Source organism: Echinops telfairi, unplaced genomic scaffold (assembly GCF_000313985.2).
Source record: "Echinops telfairi isolate 266 unplaced genomic scaffold, ASM31398v2 ScPeMD7_443;HRSCAF=831, whole genome shotgun sequence".
In the NCBI taxonomy this organism is placed as follows: domain Eukaryota; kingdom Metazoa; phylum Chordata; class Mammalia; order Afrosoricida; family Tenrecidae; genus Echinops; species Echinops telfairi.
The window spans coordinates 44,726,315-44,738,740 of NW_022104341.1; the positions used below are offsets into that span (position 1 = coordinate 44,726,315).

The following is a 12,426-nucleotide window of genomic DNA, read 5'->3' on the forward strand; positions in this document are numbered from 1 at the left end:
TGAGAAACAATGTACAAATGCGCTTTACACAATTGATGTGTGTATGGATTGGGATAACAGTTGTATGAGCCCCTAATAAAATGTTAAAAAAAAAAAAGATACCATTCCTGAAACAACAAGCCCAGATGGTATTACAGGTGAATTCTTTGAAAGTGTACAGGAAAATATCATTTTGATAGCACTTATATTGTCTCACAGCATTAAGGGAAAAACATAACCAAACATTCCTTTTACAAAACCAGCAGAACATGGACACGTGGTGGTCTTGACCAAAAAACCCCCAAAACAACCTAAAACAAAGCTTGAGCTGTCATGTAAACTGTAATGTCATAATAAATTTCATAATAAATAAATGGAAAAACATTCAGTACAACAGCAAGGTGTATGTACTATCACTATTTTATTTGGCAGTAACAGAAATACATCCATGTAAATTATAGTGCTTATTTGGGCTGAAGAGCCAGTGCTATTTTTTTATTACATAAATTAACAAGTACAGTCCTTACATTTAGGATATAAAAATATTTAATTATATGACCCAAGTAAAGTTAATACGTGGCTATTTTTCCTTCAAATGAAACAAAACACGAATTTAGCATAATCATTGGGGGTAAAATAAGGGTATCCTTATTTCCATTAACCACAGATAAAAAATTCTTAAGTCTCACATACAGAGATGTTTCTAAATTTGATCAATCCAAGCAAAAACCAAAATGTCAGAATTCAGCCTAATTCATATTATTTTGAAATATATCTTGAAAACAACCCTCAATACATATTCACATTAAAATTTTTATAGCAAATGGACTACAAACATAATCTAAGATCCTTTATAATGAAAAGTCACAGAGAAGTACAGTAAATGCTATTTTGACATTCCTACTTTCTAAGCTTCAAGAAAAGTTAATCTAAATAGTGCTTTTGTAATGCAAATAATAACTCCTTAGGCAATTACTTAAGTAGAAAATATGACAACTTAAAGCAAGAGAAAGTTTATAAAAATGTTTTTAGTCAGGTAATTCAACAACAAATTAATAGGAGCACAGTAAATGGATGCAAATAATAAATACAACTTTATGAATGAAAAAGAGATTAAGTTGTCATTAAGTCTAATATTAGGGAAAATCTGACTTCTTTCAACATGATAAAACAAAATTTATTAATGAAACCTCCTTGAATATTGCCATTCATTTGCATGTTAAGGCCTGGTGGAAACCTGCCTTATTTTTAAAAAGATAATCCAATCTTGACAAACAATAAGTATACTGTTAATCTTCAAGGAAAAATAGCTAACCTTTAAACAAAAATACAGTGAAAACATAGGGGAAGAAACATAAATACTAAGAACAAATCACCTGAACATATACCACCATCACCCCACCCCACAGAAAGCAGAAGAAAAGCAGTCATTTTTGTAGAACTTACTCAAGACCGGCTTAGAAGGTAAACAGGGAAGCGGATGCTAGGACCCAAGGCGGCAGTGACATCCCACTGATCACGTAGCATGATGAGAAGCCCCCCAAATAACAACTGTCACCAGCCCTGGAGTTAATTCCAACGCAGAGTGACCCTGTCATATGGACCCTACATGAAAACTCCAGACTAGCCTAATCATTTGTTATTTTTATGCACTGCTTTTGCTGTTTTAACCCAATTTTAAGGCAAATGGAAATTGGTATCTGTGTATTAATTACTCTCTGCTATCAAAAAGTTCTTTTCAGGAACTTGTCCAGAAAACCCTATTTGGTCCTTCTCATCCCTATTGTCAAAGGCCACAAAGGAGGCATCTTACTAAAGTAATAGATACAGAATGACCAGAAATAATCAAACTTCTAGCACTGAATTTAGCCAACCAACTTCATAAATATAGATAGGTTTTCCCCCAAAGGTGAAATATAAAAGGGAGAAAATAACAACTCTGGAAAGTAATTTATTTTATCTAATAAAATCAATTCTGTTTTTGTAGCAGCATCATTAAATCATGCAATAGTTCAAAATGATTTCAAATTTTAAAAATGTTTATGAAATTAAGTTTACTTATAGCTTTGCCTGTAAACCAAATGAGTGCAATATCACAAGCACAGCTGTCTTGCCTAGGTAGTGATGGGAATGTGTAATGGAATGTGTGTTTGTACACCTGTGTGTGTATGAATGTGGTTCATGAAGGTCAACAACCTCAACAAGGTAAAAACACAAAGTACAAAATTAAAAGGAAAACATTACATAATGGAATTTTAGTCTTGGTATTAATGAGAGTTGTTATTGTTATATTAGGTGCCATCGAGTCGGCTCCGACCCACAGAGACCCGATGCACAACCGAATGAAGCAGTGCCCGGTCCTGTGCCAGCCTCACAATTGTTCCTGGACTCCACTGATGCAGCCACTGTGTCCATCAAAAAGGTATCACTACGAAAATGATACTTTTTATCATGTACTAAGTAAAACACAAAAAATAAATCAATAATGAGAATTATGAATAGTCAACTGTTAAGCTAAGAAAATATGTAAGGAAAGCCATAGAGCTATATATTCAAAACATTCAGCGCAATATTTCACATTAGTTAGTTTAAAGCTGTAACTTACATAACATGGAGCAAATGCAAGCAAGATAAACATTCTGAAGTTCATATTTTAAAAGAAATGTTACAGAATGTGGCACACACGGCAATTTAAAATTATGCTTTTTTTCACTCTTAATTTTCCATTCATTAATCAGGAACTAGGCACTTTAATCTAAATGCATCTTTAAGATCTTTAAGATGCATTTTAATATCTTTAAGATGCATTTTCAATCTTTCTGGGTAATCAACTCCTAAAATGAATAAAGACCACTTCAGGAATAAAATGAGCAAATCCAATCCATCAATATCCTGAACCAACTACTCCAAGTATACTTGGCAGCAGACCCTTACACAGAAACAACCCTGTGTATACATATTCATCATAAATGACAGGAAATATACTTCCACACCACTAAAACTTGTTCCATATTTACCGGTGAAAGTCACCTACTTTAAAGCCATACAAAGTAAGAATATGTGGTCATAATGGGACAAATTCCAGCAAGCTAACTTTTCTGTGGGAATAAACTAAAAGTCCATTTTGTAGAAGAAGAAATGAGAAATCATTTTACTGTACTAGGTTTAATAGATCACATTCTGGGAGACAGTTTCTAAACTATACAGAAAAAAATTTAATAACCTGTCTTGTTAATAAATATTATCGTTTCAATCACTATTCAAAGAGGAAATGCACTATACAAAATAAAAATAAAGTTCTTCAGTTTCTCTGTTGCTGCAATTTATATGACCATCAAGTAACATATTTTAGAATCTGCACTGAACCCAATTAAAAGCTGTAAACTGTAAACTTCTCAGTGTTCGATTCATTAAATGTTTCATATTGACACTCACCATTACAATTTCTTTGATTGAATTACATAAGCAAATGCACAGGCAATATTGTAAGCAGCATATAGTAATCATCACTACTGCCTAGGGTTAGTTATACAAATGAATAATTTTACAATCTAAATATGTTGCACTAGGAATATTTTTTACATGTGTGAACCACAAAGGTCTTAGCTAAAGTGTATATCTTCTAGGCACAAAGCATGAACACAAAGCTTTTCAGTCCGCTTCAAGGAGACAGATCAACTGACTCACGAGTACTGGCTTCAATTCAAGCAGTATTTCCTGACTTGAGTTCTTACCTACAGATTGTATATACTTCTCCGTAAGTATAGTGCAGTCGGTCATTCTTCACTAGCTTGCCCTCCTCCCTGAGTCCACTTTCACCCATTTGGTTGATTTTATAATGCGTTACAAAATCAACAAGTTACCTTAAAGTATTCTATTTATAACATACTCAAGTTATATGATTCTTAAGGTACTTATTGTACTTTGCCTTCCAGGAGCCCACTGGCCATAACCTGACCATGACCACTTATACAGCTACTCGTATGTTTCAGTGCGTCTGCTCCAAGATAGGCCATTAAAAGTTCCATGCGGCGAAAGAGTAACTGCATGAGATCTTCAGCTAAAGTCTCCATGTTTGAGTATCGTACTTTCTCGAAATCAAAAATGTCTTTGAGAAAGAAAACAACTTGATTCTAGAAAATGAACACAAAACACATGTGAATTTATTAGAACAAAAGTACCATTCAATCTAGAGTTACTAATATTGTAACAGGTACTGAATTAGAAGTTAGCTGGTCAGAATTTCAGCTCTAGTTCCATTTCTCACTAGGAAAATGACCTTAAGAATGTGATTTAACCTTTCTTGGGTCTAATTTTCTTTTTCTGCAAAATAAGAGAGAATACTTTCCCCATTTATTATTCAGAACTCAAAATCCCCAAAAAGACAATCTATAAGAAATGACTATAGATATTTACCTCACTCAGCTCACTGCCATCAAGTTGACTGGATTCTTATCAACCCTCAGCAACAGGCTAGAACTGTCCCTGTGGGATTCTGAGACTGCAACCCTTTTCTATGGGAGTAGAAAGCCGCATCTTCTCCCTGATTCATACTTAAAGCACTGTATAAATGTAAACAACCAAACCGAATTCATTGCCACTGAATCAATTCTAACTCATAGCAACCTTGTAGTACAGAGGAAAAAGGGTCTTCACAAGTTTATGGCAAAACGGAATTAAAAGAGGATGGAATTTTTCCCATGAACTTCCTGAAGCCCTCATATAGAACAGGACCCTAGAGTTTCCCAGGCCATAAATCTTTAGGAATGCAGACTGCCTCACCTTCTCATGTGGAGGGCTACTAAGTTTGAACTACCAACCTCTCAGCAGTCCAGCACCTAACCCATGGCACTATACCAGGACTCCGTAGTAACTGCCCCATTGGGTTTAGGAGGCCGTAGTTTTCACCCTCCCAATTTTGCCCCCAGGCTGTCATCTTTCCTGAAGAGCCCTGGCAGTACAGTGGGCTAGGAGCTGGGCTGTAACCACAAGGCTTCTAGTATTCAGTGGGCTAGGAGCTGGGCTGTAACCACAAGGTACTCTAGTATTCAGCTCTTCTGCAGAATAAAGCTGGGGTTTTCTAATCCCTTAAGAGTATAGCCTGGGAAACCCACAGGGCAGTTCTACTCTGTCTGTAGGGTCAATATGTGTCAGAAGCCATAGCAGTAAATCTGGACTTTTAGTTTGGAATTTTTATGGAAGCTGACTGCCACATCTTTCTCCTATGGAGCAGCTGGTGAGTTTGAACTACTGACTTTTCAGTTAGCAGCTGAGCACTTAACCACTGCATTACTGAGGCTTCTTATTTAAATAAATAAAATATATACATGATTATTCCTTTCATAATAATTGAGTTTGAAGTTACCTCTGAGAACTGATATGACTTTAAAATAGTTAGCAAACTATTTCCAGTGATCATAAATTAATTTTTAATGTATGTTGTTCTATATATTTTTAAAATTAAGGCAAAAAAAATCAGTTTTCAAATCTTAAATCAGTAGAAGAATTTGAAGGGTATTTCAGTAAGCTAACATTTTTATTAAAACTCATATGAAGCAAGTGGTATACTAAACCAAAAACCAAACATACAATAATGAATAAATTCCAACTCGTAGTGAGTTTCCAAGACTGTAAATTTTTACTAAAACAGACAGCCTCATCTTTGTCCTGTGGGTTGGCTGGTGGGTTTGAACCATCCACCTTGTGGTTAGCAGCTCAATACCTAACCCACAGTGCCAGCACGGTTCCTGACGCTGTACTCTAGTAACTAAGGATTAATTATCAGGCTGCTATGTCATCATGGAGGGGAAAAAAACTTCAAAGGGAAAACAAACAAGCCAGGCAAAGGTGCCATGAAGACATACTGCAGCGATTCCCTGGACTGGAGATCAGAAGTGTCCTTACCAATCAACCTGCAGTCTCCTCACTTTACAGATGAAGAAAAGAAGGACCAACAGAATGGCATGCCCACAATTCCGAGCACGCATCAGTGACAAACGGTTTTTCAGTCCAAACTTTTCCCACTAAAAGATCTTCCATTTAGGAGATAAAGCCAATTTGTCAAAAATTAATGTAATTTGAATAACAGCAAATAAATACTTTCTCTACTATTTACTCAATGCTACATGAACAGCACATAAACATGATAGTTGTTTTTTTTAATGAGCGGTTTGAAATATTCAGACTTTCAAGGTCATATTCAATTATGTTAACTTTTATTGTTTGTTCCTTGAACCTTACAAGAGGATTAAAGAGCAAGACTTTTTTTTGGCATTTTGTCAGGCAAAAAATTCTGCAGTGAACTAACTTGTGTTCTGGGCAAATTGAAACTGTTGACATGGGGCTACAACTGGAAACTCCAAGATTTCTTTTCAGAATTTGGATTTTATCCAGCCATCATTTATCTTTAATTACCACATTTGTTTTAGAACCCTCAAAAGCAGGAAGGCACGAAGTATTGAGAAGTAGCAAATTCAGGGCGGCATGGCACCATGACAGAAGAAATGGAAAAGGTGAATGGACAAGTTGAGTCTATGCCACGGAAAGTTTCAAGCCGCTAAAGCACCAGTCCTGGTACAGATATTTAAAAATTCTATCGATGTGACCTTCTTACGTTTACTTTGAAAGAGCATTCTTTCTTCTGCAAAAAGAGACAATACAACCTACTGCTTCTTAGTTTAGGGGGGGAAATGAATCATTCAATAATTGAGCATACCTTAAAGCAGCAACATAAATCATAAAGAGAATTTCTAGGACCCAAAAAGCCCCAGGCTAGGACAGGACTGATGTGTTCACAAATGGCATAAAAATGGGCAAAAAATCCATCAGGGATCTGTTGGGAAAGAAAAAGAATCGGGTTATTTTGACTTTCTTGCATTTGCTTTCTCCATAAACTTTTTAAGCTGCTATCTGTCCCAGGGCCAGCTCGTCTTTGAGAATAGCCCACCCAGTCAGTGCTGAGCCAGTATGTTGAGAAAGTTAATAAACGTAATGGCTCTCAGAGTTAGTTCATATAGCTTTTCCTATCCTAACCAATTTTTCAAATACACCAAGATGCATTATTCCTTAAGAAGTATTTCTCACATCGTAAAAATACTTCACAAAAAAGGAATCATAACAGTGATGTAATCAAGCAAAAACATGGATATGAAGTGTTCCTTATGTAATTTTTAAGATTAATAAAATACCATAGCTTCAGTTATTAAAAAGCCCTGGCTCAATCCTTTAACTGAAAAAAACTAAAATGATTTTTTTTAATGATTAAGTAGAAAATTATTCTTACTAGTATGCTAAATCTTTAGTTAAGAAATGGAACATTATTTAAGAATTGAATTATGTAATTCCCTCTTCTTGTAAAATAGTGTTGCATGCAATGATGTCTCATGGAATTCTCCAAGCTTATCAATAACTCTCTGAATTTCCTGTTAAGTAACTTATCCTGCAGGACATGTCATGCAGCATTAACTAAGGACAACTATCCCATTAGTTTCCATTTTTTGGATGGATTATTTTCTATTTTACAGTCTCCAAGAAAATCTTCTAAGCCATAATGTAACAAATATTATTATAGCAGCAGTTACCATTTAATGAGTATCCATTATATTCCAGACAATATGCTAGGTCTTCACTTAATTAAATCTTCCTGCAAAAGGAGGTCATTAATATCGCTGTCTACAAGGGAACAGGAGTACTTCAAAAGGGTTCAGCAGCTGACCCTAAGTCACGTATAGCCAGTTACATAAGGCCACAGGTTTCCACGGGTGCACTGAGGTTATGCTGCTGGAAGAGATGTTTTGCATATTGACACTCTAAATTCCTATAGACTAAGTAAATTAAAAACTCAGAGAAATTAATGTGGGCTGAAGTAGAAGAGACAAGCTTCTCCATGGAATAATTTGAGCTAAACTAAATGTTGAATATGATTTATTTCCAAGCATAGAAAAATGCTCCCCAAGATCGGAGGCATATATGCTATCTGTGGCTATAGAACAACACCCAGGCACAAAATTTATGTTGAGAAGTAGGAAAGAAATTGAGATGCAATAACAATGTTTGCATTGTTAACATTATAGTACTACCACTTATTATACTTGATTTTGATATTATCTCATTTTATCCTTACAACACACCTAAAAGGTAGGAATGAACTCATGCTAGTAAATGGGAAAGTTCAGCTGATGTTCATAACTTGCCTGCAATCATGCTACTTAGGGTGAGAATCAAACCGAAGACAGTAAGTCCCCAAAGTCTGTTCCAATAAGCATATAATACTGGTTCTCAAACAGAAGCGTGTACAGTACCATTTAGAAAACTGGTTTAAAATGCTCGGCCTCTGGGATGACTTTTAACAAGCATCTGCTAAAGATACTGTGAGGATCATGCTTTGGAAAACACTGTACTTGGTAATACTGTCTCAAAATTATGTTTCATGAGAAACATATGAAAAAATAAATACTAAGAAGTTATTATAGGGCCTTGAGAAAATAATAATTTCAATAATAGCCAATACTTGCATAGTGTATATGTCAAGTAATTTTCTAAAACTTTACATGTATTGAATGAGAGCACTTCCAATGTATTCTCTTTGTATAGATGAGGAAACTTGTAATGGAAGGTTATATATCTTCCCATGGTGACATGTCTAGTAGTGGCACAGAAGGCATCTGAACCCCAGCAGTCTCATTCCAGCATCCATGAAGTGGTACACTGTGAGCAGTGCTGGTGGGTAACAGGGAAACGAGGTACAGAGCATGGAGACAGGGGTAAACTTTGAAGGGTTTTGGTTTTGGTCTGAGCTCTAAGTTGAATAATGCTGCTACTACAATCAGATAATCATTTCTCGGTTGGATTCCATGCTACTAAAAGGTGCTTTACACAATTGATGTATGTATGGATTATGATAAGAGTTCTATGAGTCCCCAAGAAAATGATTTAAAAAAATCTTAACATTAATAAGTTAAAATTAAAAAAAATTATTAGAGGTCTTTCCAACCCTAAACCTTCTCCCCCTGAGTGGAAATTTCGTACATACTTCAATTCTTGGCTTACTGAACTTTATGGAGGGAGAGGGCAGTCAATAAGGAGAAACCAACTCAGTACCAACAAGTCATTCAGCTAGTCTTTGATATCAGTTGCTATCCCCAAATGTGAGCTGATTCCGACTTCGTTTGACAAGATTTAAAATTACTTAACAACACTGCCCAGGGAATAATGGATTTCACCTTCATCTGTTGCTTTTTCTGTCTCAGGACTGACCGACAGCTGGAAGCCACAGCCTAGACACACAGATGAGAAAAACAGACTCAAAATTTCAATCACATGCACGTTACTTCTAGAAAAAAAAGGTGACTTTTAAATTAGAAATGTTAAGTTTACAGATCTAAAAGTTAAAAACATTCACTACTTATAAGATCTAGTTCAGATTCCTTATACTTTATAAATATTAATGAAAATGAGTTTCACTTCAGAAATGTAAAAATTAAACACACAATCACTAAAGATAAGTTAAAATCCGATACCAAGAAGTTTGGTAATTACATCATTACTCAGGAAAACAATGGGTATGTATATATGTTGATGTACATACAAAAATTAATATTTTATGTGTAATGATGAAGATAAAGTAATTTTTTTTAAAAAAATAGTAGTTCTGTAAACAGTTTTGGGAAGAACAGTTTTATTCAAATATAAAACGAAAAATTACAATCATCATGATGGACACACAGGATGCCTTTAAGAATTTTACCATGCTCCAGCATGACCCACTTTGATCAAGTTCACGGGAATGGAGAATATATACCTTTACTGAAACATTAAAAAAAAAATTTTTTTTTAATGAGGAACTGATATCAAGGGCTCAAGTAGAAAGAAAATGCTTTGAAAATGATGATGGCAGCATATGTGCAAATGTGCTTGACACAATGGATGAATGTATGGATTGTGATAAGAGATGAAAAAGCCCCAATAAAAGTATTTAATAAAAAAAAAATTCTAACTTGAAATATGATATTTATTCCACATACTTCCAGGTAGATGCTTAATGCTCAATGGGGGAAAAAAGGCAATGTCAACAGATATTTGACTAAGAAAAAAAATTCTATACTTTGAATACTCAAAACATAGGATATAGTTTAAACCTCTTTTATTCTTGCATGTATCTATTTTTTCTCTTCTAGTTTTTAATAGTATTTAGGAATATGAGTCTCAAATTTTTCTTAAAATATATATAATCACACATTTTACTCTCAATTTTATATTTCCATTTACTCATTCAGCATTATCCACAATTTTTTTGTTAGGCCTGAGCTAATGTGAAGCCTGAGCTTCATTTGAGACTGGAAAGAATACTGAGTCAAGTTAAGTCTGGGACTCGTGAAACAGCAAAAGGGCAAAAGGAGAATTAAGTATGACACGGTTGTACCACACACATCTAATTCCATTATCAAAGGGTGAGCTGAATTTCCTTATTAGTCATTCTACAGACAGATGTATATGTAAACGTATTAATCTCCCAGTTCTGACCACTTTCATCAAACTTAAATGACTGAGAACAGAAAACTACCACTTACGGTTTCTTTGAAGGAAGAATTTAGCCAGTGATTATTCACTACATTCTGTATGGATGTGGGTGGGTTTTCTAAATCTTCAAAGGAATCCATTAATATAAAATCCAGAACAACATCATAAAAATTTATATTTTTTACCTGCAATAAAAGATAAGTTTAAGCAGAAATTATTATTAGAGAAAGCCAAAATACAATGGATCATGACCTATAATGTCATAACATCAGAGTTTTTGAATTCTGTTTTAAAAAACTTTTTTAGCGGAATTAAGTGATTATATCACTGACAAATACAAAAATAATCATCACCAGACACTACAATTCACATGGTACCTAAAGAAAAAGAAAAACGCATATGCTACCTCTTGAATGGTTGAATGTGCACCCATTCTTTCTGTTACAAGGACTCTATAACCCTTCCATCTTCTTTAATGCGTCCTGCATCATTCAGTATTTGCCCATAGAAGCTTTCAGTACTTCAACTCAAGACTTGACTTTTTCTTCAGTTCTTCCATATACTGAGAATGTTCTTCCCTTTGGGTTTTATAACTCCAGATCAGCGATTCTCAACCTGTGGGTTGTGACCCCTTTCTGGGTTGAACAACCCTTTCACAGGGGTCACCTGATTGATAACAGTAGCAAAATTACAGTTCTGAAGTAGCAACGAAAACAATGTTATGGTTGGGGGGGGGGGGTCACAACATGAGGAACTGTATTTATTAAAGGGTTTCGGCATTAGGAAGGTTGAGAACCACTGCTCTAGATCTTTGCACATTTCATTATAACGCTTTCATTTGTCCTCTTGAGCTGCTCTTTTAAGTGTTTCTGTCCAGCTCTTCAACTGTATAATTTCCCCTTATGCTTTAGCTGCTCTACATTCTAGAGCGTTTCAGAGTCTCTTCTGGCATCCACTTTGGTCTTTTCTTTCTTTTCTGTATTTTTCATGCTTTCTTCATGTAGGACGTTCTAACTCTGAATGGATGTTTGCAGCTGTTTTGTCTCATTTTGAGTTGAGCCTCCCAAGCCAGTGCAGGCTTTCAGTTTGGCTCCCTCGACATCACTAAATCGCCTTCACTCTGAGGATGCTGCTCGGCTCATGCTACTTGGAAGCTTTCCGCCCCGAGGGGCTCGTCTTCTGGCTCTCTAGCTGACTATGTTCAGCTGCTGTTCCTAAAGCTTTCAGTGGCTCATCCCTCAGAAGAAGACCGCTGATTTCTTCTTCCTCCTCTCAAACTCTGATGAAATCTCGTTGCCCTGCTGATATTCAGAATACTGATGGTATATGTTCCACTATCACTGCAAAACACAAGTCACCACAGATAAGAGGTGCCTTTGTCATGCAGTTACCAGTTAATCAATCCACTAGATATGAAGCTCTTATTCTTTCATTCACTTATACATAATGTACTAAATAGGTACTCCATTTTCTCCAATAAGCAAAGTAGAGGTAGAGACCACAGTATAGTGAGGAAAATAATAACAAAATAATCCCATAAATGTGAAATCATATACATTTATAAATGCAATTAAGGAATTATGTGAACTTATAAATATCCCGACTGGATTCCTCAAGATATTGCAGCATCTCAGGTAGAGGAAACACCTAAAGACTCTGAAGTAAAAAAGAACTAGATGTTGAAGTGGAAAGTGTGTTGTGGGTCTCTGGGACTAGAAAGATGAAGGAAGGGCAGATCCTACAGGGCTCTGTGGCCATGGTTAAGGATTTTAGCTTTGATGTTCACAGTATTTCAGGGTTAGGGGTAGGGTAGAAAGAGGGAGATAATCAGATTTGTATCCTTTAAAAGATAATTCTGGTAGTAATGTGGAGCATGGAATACAGAGGAGAAAGAGTAAATCTGGGGAACAGGAGAGTAGGCAGGAAATA

The 12,426-nt window shown here is 35.5% G+C and overlaps 1 protein-coding gene across 1 annotated transcript in view; it reads right to left on the bottom strand.

Moving 5' to 3' along the window:
• Positions 1 to 2,333: 2,333 nt before the first annotated feature.
• The window catches only part of MIGA1 (mitoguardin 1), an 81,931-nt gene continuing 71,838 nt past the window's right edge, over positions 2,334 to 12,426 (bottom strand). The window contains exons 11-14 of the mRNA XM_045291736.1: positions 10,548 to 10,682; positions 9,201 to 9,254; positions 6,695 to 6,811; positions 2,334 to 4,112 (exon numbers count right to left, since the gene is read on the bottom strand). Of these exons, the coding sequence (XP_045147671.1) occupies positions 3,894 to 4,112; positions 6,695 to 6,811; positions 9,201 to 9,254; positions 10,548 to 10,682 (525 nt within the window). The 3' untranslated portion in view covers positions 2,334 to 3,893. The remainder of the gene's footprint in view (positions 4,113 to 6,694; positions 6,812 to 9,200; positions 9,255 to 10,547; positions 10,683 to 12,426) is intronic.